This window comes from Hippoglossus hippoglossus, chromosome 4 (genome assembly GCF_009819705.1).
Source record: "Hippoglossus hippoglossus isolate fHipHip1 chromosome 4, fHipHip1.pri, whole genome shotgun sequence".
Lineage (NCBI taxonomy): Eukaryota > Metazoa > Chordata > Actinopteri > Pleuronectiformes > Pleuronectidae > Hippoglossus > Hippoglossus hippoglossus.
Genome location: NC_047154.1, coordinates 19,634,053 through 19,650,577, shown reverse-complemented (window position 1 = coordinate 19,650,577; position 16,525 = coordinate 19,634,053). Strand labels below are relative to the sequence as shown.

At 40.4% G+C, this 16,525-nt stretch overlaps 1 protein-coding gene across 1 annotated transcript in view; it reads left to right on the top strand.

Moving 5' to 3' along the window:
- Positions 1-1,821: 1,821 nt before the first annotated feature.
- LOC117760623 (cAMP-specific 3',5'-cyclic phosphodiesterase 4D-like) overlaps positions 1,822-16,525 on the top strand; it is a 91,745-nt gene continuing 77,041 nt past the window's right edge. Inside the window, exons 1-2 of the mRNA XM_034583783.1 lie at positions 1,822-1,963; positions 10,186-10,224. Of these exons, the coding sequence (XP_034439674.1) occupies positions 10,210-10,224 (15 nt within the window). The 5' untranslated portion in view covers positions 1,822-1,963; positions 10,186-10,209. The remainder of the gene's footprint in view (positions 1,964-10,185; positions 10,225-16,525) is intronic.

Genomic DNA, 16,525 nt, shown 5'->3' with positions numbered 1-16,525 from the left:
GATAAATCAGATTTCAGCACAAAGGCTTGCAGTGTGAACGTGGCCTCACAGACAGACAGACAGACACAGACGAAAACAGATCCATCTCAGCAGAGGTAATAAAAGTACAAGTAAACACAATGTACAACAATATCGATCAGAGGGAACAAGAGTGAAAGCCTGAGGAGCTGATGTGTTTCTGCGATGAAACAGCAGAGGTCAGAGGTCAAATTAGATAATACGACAAACTTATCGCTTTGATTAGAAAGAGCTGAACTGATAACCTTATGGACACACACGCACAGAAGTCTTTTGTGGTCTTATGAGAGACGTGACGTGAGGCGGCAGTTCATTTAAAGATTAATGGCTGAGAGAGACATAAAGACATAAAGACATAAAGAGCGACTTCTACCTGGGCATCAGGGTCTATTCAGAGCAGAGTGTGTGTGTGTGTGCGTTGCCTTCACATGCAAAAGAAAGACAATCATCAGTGACGTGAAGATGGAAAACAAATTGTTTAACTTTTTTGCATCTTGGATGGCTGCAACCATTATTTGCTCACATCACGTGAATACTGACACGGGCTGACTGGATTTTTTTTAAGATTATGAAAAGCCAAGCGTGACTACTTACTTGGTTTTACTGTTGTGTAATCTGTTGATTGGAAAATCAAACAAAATAATATTGTACAAACATATGTTAGTCAATGCTTACATAAGTAAATCCTTGACTTCTTCCCTTGTATTATCACTTCTTCACACTTCACGCTGACGACGACTCCACCTCAATGCAAATGACAACTCACATTCATCTCTGAGTCATGTGTGAACTCTTACACGCACAAAATTACACTGAAATGATTCATCGGTTTCCCAATAAACATTTAGTTTACACTAAGTGTGTCATTGCATATTAACCCTTGCAGTTTGGGCAATATGTGTTATAAGCCTGATATCTCCTGATAAATTCTTTCTACATTGATGTAAAGTAAGTGAAATTCACGGAAGTGTTTTACATTACATTACATTACATTCCAATCTGCTTCCTAAATTAAGATTATTATCTCTGATTACTAATAAAATATTCAAGAGAAAAAAAATCTTCTGTTTCCCAAAATTAACGAGATATCCCACCTAAAAAGAGAAGCTCAATTTTAGCCTAAACTTTGAGACACTTGTAGATGATTGTGTCTTTAAGTAATATAGATGGCATTGTTATTAGTGTGTTGGCTTTACGCAGGCACCTCAGGACTAAGCCTCCTCTTCCAAACATGAACGAGAACCTGTGGTAACCTTCAGTTGTCATAAAAAAAATAAAGGTGTTTAGTTTGTACAGTCTGGGCTACTGTAAAAACATGGCAGCCTCCGTAGAGAGGAGCCGCTCCTGATGTAAATATAAAGTATTAAAATATAAAGGGCCCATTCTCGGGTAAAGAAAACAACAGTTTGTACAGTTTAGATGACGCACACTAGTGGAAACATCACTAGGATTATTTGAAATTCAGGTTCTGCCAACAGGTGCCTTTCACCTAAATCTTACACAATGGACCTTTAAGTCACTGAGTGGGTAAATGGTGGACAAGAAAGATGAGTAATGGTGAAGAACAGGTATGAGTATGAATGGTTTCCATTCATCTCAATGACCTGAATAAAGATAAGCAGCCTGTGTGAGGTGTCAAGTCATTTTCTGGCAGTTGAAGGAGTAAAAAAAACCAAATCAGCTGTTTCAGCAAAACCTCGTGGTTTCTGTTGTGAACAACTCTTTCTGTCACGTGACGCGGCTGCTCGACGTCACGGTGACGCAGGGGGCACGTCGCCGGGCCGCTGCAGAGTTTGAACTCACAAACTCGGAGAAAAGTTGCAGCAATAAAACATGGAGCAGATCGACAGGTGCAGCGGCGGCAGGAGCAGCAGCGTCACCCGGCACCGTGTCCCCCCCTCAGAGGAAGACGTAAGACCCGCGGAGCAGACCCCCGGTCACTGAGGTGAGTGAGACGTGAACCAACACGGGTCCGAAGTGTGGTCACAGATGCTGCTGGTGTTTTTAAACAAGTGCTTCCCTCTGAGGAGTGAGTGAGAAAAGCAGAGAGGCTGAAAGTGTTTAAAAATGTCTTTAGCCTTTAGTTTTCATTTAGGGACGCGACTATAATCTGTGATACACCTCATTCCTTGTGATAAAACCTTTAATACATGTATTTCACCAATCACTATTGAGCACTAACTGTATTTAAGTGTGTCTGTATGTTTTTCTTTAATGTTCCCACAGCCTGCCTGTAAAAACAAGATTAATCTCCTTGGAAGTATTTACACATTGTGTAATACTCCCACAGGGACTTGTCCTCCTGTGATAATTGTGTGATCCTCTATAGGGTTTATGATAAGATCAGTGCAGAGCGTATACTTTCCAGTCGTGGTTGCATTCTATGATATTTACTGTAATATAAGCAGCAGTGTGCTCTCTGTTGCACATAATAATTCAGCTTCATGAGGAAACCGGCGTGGAATGTGATTCCCCAAAATATTTATGCGTTCCCTCCTCCTGTCCCGTCTTTATCTCCTTCCTTCCTCCATATCTGCTTCCTTCACTCCGTCCCTGTAACCCCCACACAGCTGCTCAGAGACCAGTGTCTTCGCAGTCTGACGTATCCGTTTCGTTCTCTTCTGAAAAAACCCGAGCTAAAACTTAATTTCATTTAATCTGTCATCTATTTCTTTTGCTTGGGTTGTGTCATCTTTGTCAGACCAGCCCATATCCATCCAGTCAGTGGGAGTTTACAAGGTTTCTCCAGTGAGATGTATGTAAGAGTGACTCAGTGCTCGGTACCAGTAATAATGTTTTATTTATTTATATAGCACTTTTCAGAAAAAAACTTTTAACAATGTTATTCACTGACAGACAAGACATGCAGGTTAATTGCAAATTAACAGAGCTCCTAGAAGTCTCCTCAGGGTTAAACCTGTTCTGTCAGACCGGTTTCTCTGTCATGGGAAATTGGGAATCCTCCAGTGTCATCCGCTTGACAAGAAACTGAAAAGAAAACATGGCTTCTCCTGTGTGTGTACATTAGATCGCGTCCTGCCGCAGCTCTGAGCCTCCAGCACCTCCTCTGGTTTCTTATCCTCCATCACCATCTGACTCTGTTTGATCTGCAAACATTTGCTGAGCCAATGGCTAAATCTGCCTTTGTCTGTCTGCATGACTAACAGAAAAACAGCATTTGTCTTGTCACCACCTCCTCAGAAATCAGTGGTCGGAAGAAGAGGATGTTTTTGAAAAGAAAGAAAGAAAGAAAGAAAGAAAGAAAGAAAGAAAGAAATACTTTTATTGAAATGTGACTGTGTTTTTCAAGTTTGTCACAGCAGCAGTATTTTTTCTGTTTTGTTAATATTGTTGACTGAGGCTTAATGTTGTCCACTCAACATAAATTATTGAATTCATTATGGCTTTTGCATTTTTTTTTAAGTTTCGGATTGCATGGGGCTGCGTGTCTTTGTGTTGTGAGTGTTTGGAGGCGATGAGGTAACAACAGGACGGACTGGAAGTTTGAGATTTTTACTTGAAAATGCAGAGTGACAGGTCAGAGACTCAAAAGGAGAAGAATGTTCAGACAGAGACGAATCTGTAGTGATGCACTTGAAGAAAGAAGACGACGGCAGAGAGCGACGTAGAACAGAAAACCTAGAATGAGAGTAGAACCACAGCTACATCTAGATCTAGATCAACTTGGACTATTACATTTTACATCAAGTGAACCAAGCAGCCTGCAGATTCTCTAGCAGGGGACAACACGGTCTCATAGGGCGGCTATGGCTCAGGATGTAGAGCGGTCGGTCTCTGCCATTCATGGTGTGATAGAGAAAGGGCTGCACGTGGATGCACTGTAGGAATGTGTGTGTGAATGGGAGTGGTATTACAATGAGAAAAGTAAACAGACCGTTTATATGTTTGATTTGGGGAAATCCTACGCTGTCAGAGTTTACACACTCGGTTAGTGAGTATACTCGTTACACAGTTTACTACATGTGAGTGCGTCTCACTGTTTTCCCTCAGTGACTTGAGCAAGGCACGCCATCCTCTGTTTGCCTGAGTCTGACTTCTCAATGAGTAACACTAAGTGTGTCCTGCAAACCCACATGCAGGTTTATCTAATCTACTTCTTGTAGAATGAGGAATGTAAAATACAGATATTTAATATCAATAAGATATTTGGCCCCAGTGAGGGTGAATCATCTCTCTCTCTGTGGTCTGCTGTAACTAATATGTGCAACACAGCAGGGGAAAAATGTTTTTTTAATTTAAATTGAATGTAGAAAAAAGATTGTTAAGCTAAGAATTTAAGTCAAGAATAAAAGAGATCTGGAAGCCCTGAAATGAGATGATGTGAAATCAGATAAAGTAAAATTTGAACTCAATTAACTAGTTTTGTGTGTGTGTGTTCATATGTGTGTGTCTGTGTGTGTTTTTTAGGGTTATATTGAGACTGTGGGTGTCTGCCACTGCACACCTGTTGTTGTCTGCATTCTCCTTCCTCTCCACTTTTGAAAAACACCCTTTTATTATAGAAAACAACCACCACCTGCTGAGAAATGTTTTGACAGAGATATGGATTCGAGAAATGACTTGGTGATGTTTTCTTTGAGTGGAATTAGTCATTTAAATGGCAGAGCTCACCTCCCCCTGTGCAATGGTTGTGTCACCCTCCCTTTAGCACCTCCACAGACAATTGTGATTGGTTAAACAAGCCAGAGCGTTTAGCAGAACGATAACAGTAGCAGCCAGTCCATTCTCCAGTGCTGACACAGCACTGTGGTCTGGTTATGTGAGTGTAGGGTTACGTGGGGTGTGTCACAGCAGTGAATTATGTCAGTGAATGTGTGTATGTGGAATGTGTGTGTGTGTGTGTGTGTGGCATGTGTAGGGTGTGAATAACGCTTTTCCTCATTTCCCAGTGAATCTCTTGAACGTTGCTCAGACTCGGGCCTTATCAGCTTGGGTTTCAACAAGTCTATCTTCTATCTGCTGTGCGTCACAAACATCACAGGACGCCTTGGGTGTTCACTTTATGATGGCTGATTGTTGAGTGTAAGACAAGAACACCACTGCTGAGATAGTTAATCATTACTGACTCGTGGGTGCCAGGGTGGAGAGGAGGGCTCAGCTCACGCCGCTCACTCACACAGCGTGAGGGGGTTGCACCAGGAAATATAACACGGTGCTGATCACAGCTTTGAAAAGGGTCAAATTAGGAGCATTGTCATTGAAAGTGTATAACTGTAAGAGAGCACTCGGTGTTGATTTGTCTTATGATTGGTGGGAGCTCTGTTTGTGTGTTTTCTGATGAAAGGTTAAGTGGACGACCTTCCCAACCCGATGGTCTGCCTTTAATGAAGCACTCATTAGCATTAGCCGGATAATTAGGCCTCTAAATGATCATCCACACAACAGACAATAATTGTTGTTGCAGAGAAAAGCACATATTTGACTAATAACATTAACAATGGCCTCATTTCATTTAGGCTTGTCCTGGTGCAACTAATTAGAAAGAAATTAATCACACGAGATAAGGCCACATGTTATGGAAGGGCCAGACATAAACAAATGATAATTTTTCATTTCCAAAATAGAGTCGAAATGTCAAAAAAAGGTCGAAATAAATCAGATTTTTTTTTTATTTTGCATGTTGAGAAAGTGAAAATGTCCAGAATAAACTTGACATTTTAGGATTAACGTTGTACTTTTAAGGATACATCAAACTGCTAAGATTAGCGTACATGACTTCCTAGTCACAAGGAAGTAATTTCTCTTTTACCTCAAACACTGTGTGGTGATCAGAGTTAGGACTTCAGAAGGAGAAACGACACAAGCTAGGAAGAGGGGATCACATTTGTACAGACTGAAATAGTTGCTAATGGCCAAATGCAAGGATATGAAGATTACACCTTTACACTCCCAGGATGCAAACCGCCACAGCGTCAGCTGCTCCTCCAACTGGATATGATGGACAAGAGAAGTTGATTTTATTCTCAACAACTCAACTTTATCCTTGACATTTTGGATTCATTCTCGAACTACAAAATGAAAAATTTTAATCTGCCTCCTCTCTTTTATGCCCACCACGAATACTCTTCAGTAGAATATCTTCTTTCATAAATCTTCAGCCAGAAAGATTTCTTCCTTTGGTTGAACACGAGGAAGTCGGCAGTAACACCCTAAACGTCAGCTCTCTACAGAGAGAAAAGAAAGGCTGTCATTATTGTGAGAAGTGCTGGATTGCCTTTAAAAAGAAATTCACCCAAATACAAGAGTATCGTTGCTGCGCCGACACTGTCAAAAAGCATCTTTCAAGCCCGGAAGAGCTGGGATCAAAACTCAAAAGTCTGGCAGCCTGTGGTGAAGCTTGTCAGGAGGCAGGGAGCTCCCAGACACAAAGAAAAACCTGAAAGACCAATGTCTTTTCTTTGAGGCAAAAGACATGAAGAATGCAGGGAGATTTAATGGAGGATTCATACTGTGTAGAAAGTTATTCTTCTGCCAAGGCTGCACAATCCTCTAACTGTGATACGTCAGTAATGGGCCTTTTACAGAGGAGATAGTTTGTCATAAGTAGGAGGAGGTTTTTATGAGTGGGTCTGGATGTAAAAGTCACATTTTTCATTTCTCTCACGAAGTTACATGACTCAGAGTTTGAGCATTTTAACTCAGATCTGCATGAAACTCACCTTTTGTGAGTTGCAGTCAGGGGAGAGAAGCTCGCTGCCTCTCCTCAAGTGGCCATGCACAGAAGATCCTATCACAGAGACTGACATTCTTTCACCGGTGGACACTGAGGATTAAGATTTTGAGAAAACAATGTGCCGCTGCCGCTGTGTGTTGTTCACAAAATGAACAATGAACCAGTGTGAATTCAATGCGACAAGGGTATAATGTCATTTTTACCATCTGCCTCGCTAAAACAATGGGCGAAACATGATTTCTAAAAAAAGAAATAATTAAAACCGGTGTTGATAACCCAAAACTACAGGTTATCTCTTCTTAGTTATCCCTCAAAAACATCCTCTTTTAATTACACAATGATATTCAAATCCCTCTTTAAACTAAGCAGTGCCTATATATTCAAATACTTCACTTACAAGCTACTTCTGTTCCGCAGAGACTTAATGTTGAATACATTTTGTCTGCAATGAGAAAACAGAAAGTGAAAAAGCTTTTCCAGAACCAGTGGATACTTCCAACAGGGACAGCACTGGTAATCGCATTTATAATGGTTCTGTTCTTAAAGGTTCAGTGTGTAGGATTCAGTGATATCTATTGGTGAAGTTGCATGTTGCAGCTCCTCCAAACATGACAGAGAACCTGTGGTAACCTTCAGTTGTCATAAAAACTCAAAAGGTGTTTAGTTTGTCCAGTCTGGGCTACTGTAAAAAACACATATAAAGGGTAAAGAAAACTAAAATTTGTACAATTTAGATGAAACACACTAGTAAAAACATCATAGGATTATTTTATATTCAATATCTACCAATAAATCCCTTTCACCTAAATCTTACACACTGGACCTTTTAAGTGTCCCATGAGATCAACATGAACAATACCACTCTTAAAAAAACTGGAAGCAGCTGAATGGAAGTGAACCACAATATTTTCGTTGTGATAATAAAACGAGTTGTTTGCATTAAACTGCAGTTCCTCGAAGGCAAATAGAAAATACAATATTCTGTAGAACTACTTGAAGAATACCTGGAATCTGCTCCTTTTGCTTCTTTGTTCTTTCAGCACAGAACACACAACACAGCATTTCTTTGGCCTGTAAAGCCCTGAAGCAAAGTGTGTGTTCACCCTTCTTAAATACACATCAAACTATGGATCTTTTCAAGTGACTGTCACGCTCGCATTGGAGAGAACACCAAACTGTGTTACTGTTGTTAATTGGAGTTTCCTGTTTAGATTTATAGAGTATTGTGTATTGTGTGCACTTTCCTTTTGTGAAACCGTCTGTGTTAACACCACATCCCCCGAACATTTAATGTGTCATGTAATCTTCTATATTGTCTCACATGAGGAACCTCAGACGAGCTGTGTAGGATCTGCCCACCCGCATGTGAGCAGCAGCTTCTGTTTACAGTCGGTTCAGTGAGCACAGGCTGCTCCTCCATGGAGACGTACATGTTGAGTTACAGGAGCAGCAGGAGAGTGAGGAGCAGCATGTGTGACGTACAGGACTGCAGGACATGGAAAGAACAGTGGTGATGTTAGACTGTTTTTAATGAAACTGATAAACGTGGGAATATAGTGCCTGGAGACTGAGGTCGTAGCAGCTGGTAGAGACACACGGATTTATCAGTTGACTGGTGAAAATGATTTAATATGAAAACTAATCATAAACAATGCGAAAAAGATTTATCTTTAATATTTTCCCAATTGAGGCTATATATTTATGTTTTCTTTTTATTTATAGTAATAATAATAAGTCATTATAATAATAACGTTTATGGTTAAAAATATCAAGCCTCAATTATACATTTCTTTATCATATGAGTTTGATAACAACTTATTACGAAGCATTTATATTTCAAATAATATATTTTAACACAAATCTTTTCCTCCCTAATATCAGTAGTAGCATCGGCTTCCAGAAATCATTATCTGTCGAGCTGTAGAAGTAAATTCACTGAATGACAAAAGGAAACATGATACATTTTCATTTCAGTTTTTATCTTTCGGTGATCAGACTCCTCAAAACAGAGAGACTGCTATTTTAATAAGCTTCTATTTTATAAAATGTATTAATTAACTTTTTATAGTTCTGTTGCGCTGAAATGTCTCATGTGATGCTTTATGTGAAATGCTTTTCATTTTTATGTAGCTACATAAAAATCGACAATAAGCGTCACACACAGCTTAAGTTATTTATGAGTCCTACTACATGTAAATCATCAGCAGTGATAAATGTTATCAGACATAATAACGCTGACCCAGATCTTCACTCTAGATTTTCACTCTTCATTTTCACTCTTCATGTCATAAACTGAAAAACATGAAAACATCTACAGATGCTCACTGGTTTCCTGTTGGGACTCAATTTCAGAATGCCTTTGAATTCAGTTCCAGTGGAATCAGCGAGTTTAAAGAGTTTAAACTGAAGAAACTGCACATTATAGCTGTCGTTAATGTGGGAGTTATTACAGGACAGTTGGATTTGACTGCGTTGTACTGAGTGTGGTCTTAAACAGTTCATTTGCCATATTATCGCTCATAGGAATCGTTAAAGAACGTCCACGTCTCCTCTTTTTCACTTTGTATTTATTTCCAACATGTAAATAAAAACAAAATAGAAATTATACAAACAAGTGAAAAAGAAACACTTAATGATTTATAACACATGTAATAATATTTATTTCTCTGTATTACACTTTTATTTAGTTTTGCCGCTGCTTCGCTACAGCCTGTGTGAGCTGAGCTCTCTGCATGCGTGACTTGAAAATGAAACAAATCTGTTCATCAAAAGTAATAAAAGTGCTTCATCATGTCCTGGAGAAAAAGGCTTGCTGAGTCTTTTTGGTGCCTCTGGCTCACTCGAACATTCATCCACCATCACTCAGCACATGGCAGCGCCTGGTGGTGTTGATGAGTCACATGAACACTTCAGAGACGAGTCCTAGTCATTAATTTTTTTAGTTTTTATCCACCTATTACACAATTTTTCTTCTTTATACGTTTTTGGGATGAATATTCTAATATTCTGCTTATGATGTATTTTTTCCTCATATTTAATGTGATGCACAAGTTCGAACCCTCAGCTCGTCAAAGTAAAGGTTTGAAGTGATTCTGGTTTCGAGCAGGAACATTTGTTTTTAATGGCAGCGGTGGAAGATTCATTTGAGTTAAAACAGAACATTTCTCTTCATCTCTAGTTGTCTTTCCTCTTCACAAGTTTACAGCTGATGCTTCGAGTATGTTCGTATGTGTGCTGCACTACGACCTTAATTCTGTCATCATGATTGTTAGAACCAGGGATGATCAGAGGCTGAAATCATCCCTGTTTAAAATGTAGTGAACAAAGTAAGATATTTGAGTTACATAATGTGTGTTTAACAACTTGGGATTTGTAAAAGGGTGATGATTATTTTTGTTGTTGTTATTTTCATTTATTTAGTGATTAATGTCATTTTAAAGCCGTCTCATTTTGTCGTTTCATCTTTCTTTCAGTTGGCGCAACAACAAACCTCATCAATGTCTTGGCTTGAGGTAAATAAGATTCATGGCTTCTACTCTCACACACACACACACACACACACACACACACACACACACACACACACACACACACACACACACACACACACACACCCTCTACCTGCCTTATCAAGTCTGTAGTTTACTTTGGTGATAAGTCGGACGTAAGATCCAAACCTCAGTGTGATTCTGCCGCTGTGCGTCAGATGATGACTTGGTTTTGAACTTGGATCACCTCACGGCCGTAAAAGTTTTATCTTTACTTCAGGGCTTTGTTCTCAGTGAATAAGGACACAAGGACACATCACATCAGTTGTAAGTTTGTTGAGAAGATAAACGTGTTTTAAAATGATGTCTCAGGCTGAGCTGGCTTCATTGCTGTTTTGGTAAATTTGTCAGCGAGGTTAGGCAACAAGGACACAATTGAATTTCCTCAGGTTTATTGGATATGAATATGAATCAAACACATTCAGCCTCAGGCAAGTCACCAACTGGGCTCCTGACAAGCTCAGATAATAACATTCCTTTATTAAGCTTGGTTTACATTAGGTTTGCTCTAAAATACTTGATATACTATTAATATTAGATTTTTGTTAGTTTTAGTTGGAAGATAAAGACTGTGCCTAAATAACTAATATATAACTTTAATAACTAGCTATTAAAAACTATATTGCACATGGAGGTTCTTGCACTTTGTTTCAAACTATGAGGGGTAAACTCAAGCTGCTTCCATCATGAACGCCAGATACTCTCCTGAAATTATTCAGAGGGGCTGTTTGTGAGGAGGCAAATGTCTGAGGCAGTTGCTGTGGACTTGCTTCGCAGTTTTCCTTTGCAGCCCCCTAGTGAAAATTCCAGAGAATGTCCGAGTGAGTCCATGTGAGAATAGAGCAGGAAAATGTCTGGGGAATTCTCTGCGAGCGAGTGGATGTGTTGATGAGGTTTTTAACACGAGATGTAAAAGACTAAAACAAAATGCAAATATCAAAAACAAAAGAGGTGCCACACATGTAGAAGAAGACCAAGCCGATGTCAAATCGGAGAGACGATGAGATTCGAGAGGTTGTGGTGGTGTTGGACAATCTCCTGTAACGTTCGTTATATGTGAAAAGAGAAACTTCCTGGACATAACCTGGACTTTATATTTGAAAACAGCTCTACAAGCAATTATCACCTACACCTGCAGCTCCCCCATGGAACTTTTGTCTTTGCTGTTCGACCTGTAACTGTTATAGTTACTCTCACTGCTCAACTTGTTTTCAACCACAGCTGTTTTTAGTGAAAAAGCCTCGTGCTCAGGACCAACACCACGCGGACACAGTCAGAGAGTCAAGGTGAACGAGGTGAAACAATCTAGAGCAGGGGTCTTCAACGTTTTTCAGGCCAAGGACCCCAAACTGACGGAGAGATGGAGCAGGGACCCCCTACTATATATATTGTATAAAATAGTGGGGTTTATATTAAACTGGGCGTAGTGCCATGTATAAACATAGCTACCCTGTTATTGTGCATTCAATACTAAGCTATTCAAATAATACACAGGTTCATATATTCATGTTTTTATTATTGTGTGTCGCTGAATGTGTGCATTGCTGACTGAAAGATAACGTCTTCTGCCTCCATTTATCCGTTCGCTACAATATGTCGGATTCATGTTAAAGTGTATTTAAAGACATTTAAATTTGTGGGGAAAAAATTGGTTGGAAAAAAATATTAAAAATAAAAAAAATATTAAAAATTGTCTAATCAACCAAATATATATAAACCCGACAGACGACTGAAGGTTGTTTTACTCTTGACTGCTGATGGTGTTTTCTGCTTCTCACCATCATATTTATCACCACAGACAGAAGCTGTGCGGAGGAACGTGACCACAACCCCCCCCACAGCTTCTCTCCCCGGCTGCTTTTTCAAAAAGGAGTGCTCCTTTTTGAAAAAGTCCAGTGTTCATGAAATCCTCCAGCCTCTGTGTGCCTGCAGAGGCAATCAGGGCACCGACAGAGAGGCAGGGTGGGGTGAGAGCCACGGGGCTGATTGGAGACTGGTTGTATTTATGGACTGACGCTAATCATACACTCCCGGGCGTCATTATACTGATCATACAGGTGAATGTTACAGCTTTGCTTCCTCTGCCTGTCTGCTGATCACACTCACACACAGCGCAGACACAGCGGGGAGCTTCATCTAGCTTCTCTCTCTCTCTCTCTCTCTCTCTCTCTCTCTCTCTCCCTCTCCCTCTCCCTCAGTTCTGATTAATTCATGTTAATTTTCCCAATTAAGAAAACAGCAGCGGCTTTGATTGCACTCATGGGTTCATGGAGGATCGACGTGTCCTGATTAAAATGCTTTCGTCTTCTATTAGTACATCATCGACTGTTTACGGCCAGAGCTTGTGTGTGCGTGCGTGCGTGCGTGCGTGCGTGCGTGTGCGACTTAACGGGATAGTTCAGAGAAAAATGAAAATTCACTCATTATCTACACACCACTATGCCAACAGAGGGGTGGGTGGACTGTTTACCCCTGAAACTCCTAAAGTGTTTTGTGGACTCAAACACCTCCATCGGCATAGTGGTGAGTAGATAATGGGTGAATTTTCATTTTTCAGTGAACTATCCCTTTAAGGTTAGAATTAGATTTAGATTAGGGTTAGGCATGTGGTAATGATTGAGGTGTGTGTGTGTGTGTGTATTAATTTTTTACTTCAGGGTCAGGGTTAGACATTCATTGGTTAAGGTTAGGGATTTCAGTTAGGGTGTCCACAACGAATGGGAGTCAGTGCAAAGTCCTAATAAGGATAGCTGCGCAAACGTGTGTGTGTATGTGTGTGTGTACATGCTGTGTGAAGCAGACGGAAGCCCAGTGGATTGTGGAATACCTGCTGTGTTATACATGTTGGGCTATGGGCAATATGTCTAGGCTGCTACTGTTGACACACACACACACACACACACACACACACACACACACACACACACACACACACACACACACACACACACACACACACACACACACACACACACACACACACACACACACACTTATTATCGGGTACCGCATCCTCGAATCACAGGAAGCCTTCACAGTCAGATTATCTCTCACTGGTCTTTCACTCTGTATTTTCACCAGAATGTGTCAGAGAAAACTGCAGTGAGTGCTGCAGGCGGGCTTCAGCTACTAATCCAATCACTAACAGACGACACACAGGCCATGAATGTTAATCAGCTCGCTCGTCTGTGCAGGTGAAAACGCCCTCTGACACCATCAAATAGTTTTTTGCATCTGAGCTCAAATGTCAGAATTCCAAAGGCAATGTGTTTATCTGTCGGACAGTGACGGGGATCAGTGGAAGGTTTCTAGACTCGGATTGCAAGCATCTGTCTAATTACATAAGAGCTTTGATTGACTGCGGTAGAGAGCGACTGCTGCACTTACACAACAGAGTAATCAGCTAATTTGCAAAAGTGAGCAGAGAGAGACAGAGAGAAAATTAATCGTCAAGTCATAAACTCAAGATGACAAATAAATATGGAAATCTAATAAAAACAAAATTAAGAACATGACTTGCATGAGATGCTACAATTAAACTAAATCTGTATTTACTGCAACAGATGACACACAGCACAATACATCAGTAAACAATCAGACCTGCTCTGACTGATAATGTTACACAAGCTGTTTTCAGATGATGCTATGAACACTATGAACAATTGCGTTGGGACATTTTTTTTTATAGTTTGTCTTTCACATATGAAGAAAGCAACAGGAGACGGTCTGGATCAACGTGTCCACAAAAACAGGAACATTTCTGGATCATCCTCGTAAAAGGGTGGCGTCTGGGTAGTGCGTGACATGATGTATACATATATATATATATACAGACCTAAATCTCTTTCCGTCCCTGCAACGTGTTTGAGTATTTCGGCGTCTGCACTTATCGCCATATCTCTCGAACCTCATTGGCTTTCCAAGTTAACATCTTCCTTAGCGTCTTCGACACGTATGACTGTTTTTCATCCTGACTTCTTTGTATTCTTCCCGTTTTTTTCGAACAGGCTGTGAATTTTCCTGCTGTATTCTCACATGGGGTGACTCATCCATTTTAGATGAAGTCTAAAGGTGGCGGCTTGAATTTTGCACAGGCTGCAATAAGAACTCGCAGCTCTTGATTTTAACAGTTTTGCTCGTGGCAGAATTTTCTTATTATTTTTCCCTGCAATATAGAATTCCTCCCAGCTATTTAAAATAGACAACGCACAACTGCAAAGCTCGGGAAAGGTCCAAAGTATTTTAATTATAGCAGCACTCAATACTTTCTGTGGCACACTATGCAGTTCAAAGAAAATGTTAGTGATTGAGATCATTTCCAATTATATCTAGGTCATTTAGAAAATTGCTCATTTCTTAAACCCCCTCTTTATTTATTGTGTCACATTTAGTGGATTTATAGTCAGTGTAGCCTACTTGTTTTGAAAATTGAGTATTCAGTCCTTGAAACTCCATTAAATCCTCATGGTGGATATTTGCCCCATTGCCCACATTTCATTCACCTCTTCATCACTGTCGGCTCCTCTTATGCAGCCAGGCAGTCTGAACCAGTTAGAAGTGTCAATTTTGAATTCTTTCTCATGCTCTTGCTGTTCAACATCTGGGCAGATGTGCGGCTCAGAGACTCAGACTGACAGGAAAATAATCAAAGTAATCATACTGGAATAAATCAGACATAAAACAGGAATTGAGATATTTATCCACAAACAGAAAACACACCAGAATGAAATGCTGCTACTGGATAGTTTAGTGTTTATGTAATGACTGTGTTGTATTGATGTCACGGTGACATTACACATGCTTGTGTCTTGCACTGAGCTCAGATGAGCCTCAACCTCAGTGACTTGAGCACTGACACAGTTGAGGTTTTGACAACACGACAGGAGCTTGGGGGGGGGGGGGGAGTGTGAGTCATAAGAATTAATGCAGGGCAGTGCTTGATTAATGGAGAAACGTGTGACGAGGATGCGAGGCGGCGGCCTGCTGAGAATCTGCCGTCCCATCTGATCACACGCCAGCCTCACTGCCTCCATCTCATTCTCACTTCCTGCGTGCAGCATGGCGGGAGACCAGCCAGGTGATTTCACAGCCAGCTGCTTCCTCTCTGCTGCTATATAGGCTGGAGGAACATGTGTTGTTCAGCGAAAAAAAAAAACTCAAACCAAGCAGCTGTTTCTGTAAATGAAGTTTAATTTGCTGTTATAGATGAAATGTTCTCGCTCCAAAATGCATAAGGACGGTAGCAGACCAGCGCAAGATCAACAGCTACTGGAAATACAGAAGAAACTATAGTGATATTACTGGCTGTTGCATTTAGTTTTATTACAAATCCAGTGTTGATGACTTTAAAAAAATTAAATGAAAGATTTTCTGTGCCACAGTTAGCAGGATAAATGGTATTTAATTGCACTTTATGAGTTACTTTACAATTTGCCATTTGCCATTCACCTATTTAAAATGTAAGTGTGCTTTTATAGCATCAAATAACTAAATTAAACAAACACAGAACTAACATCAGCGTGATTAGAACTGTATTAAATAACCATCTTTGAGAACTTTAATTTGGCATGTACTTTTTAATTTGGTCCCTGTCCCATCCACTAACATAGAGGAGGCAGGGTTTATGACCAATCTGAGATGGTGGTTGAGCTACCATTAGAGGGAGCTAATTGGGGTCTCTCAAGGACACTGACACATGGAGAAGTAGAGCTGGGGTGTGAACTGCCAACCCTGCAGTTAGTGGATGACAAACACTATCCACCGAGCCACAGCTGCCACAGTATGAAAGAATAACTTAGTTACCTCCTCCTCGTATATGGTATGTGTCGACCCAAATGACGTTAGATAACCAGGTTACAGTTGGTTGTCTCTAGAAAGCTGTTTTTTCATAGAAGCTCAGTTCATGAAATCAGGGCAGAGGTTCAGAGAAACCACATTTTCTAGGTTTCAGTAGCTCTCTTCTCCTGTAACAGGACGTCTCCTCATCATACAGATGTGTACATGTAAAAAGTCAAAGACTTCTGATGGGCAGAACAGCTGATTGTCTGATTGACTCTGTGTCTTTAAAATAATTTCATCCAAATCCAGACTGAAGCTGAAACTAACACGTCTAAGATTCCACTTCTGAGCACTTGACAATTTCAGCCACCTTCTTTTTGTGAGGAAAAAGGTGTGATCTCACTACAGAGTTTGTCCTTTCTAACACACACACACACACACACACACACACACACACACACACACACACACACACACACACACACAC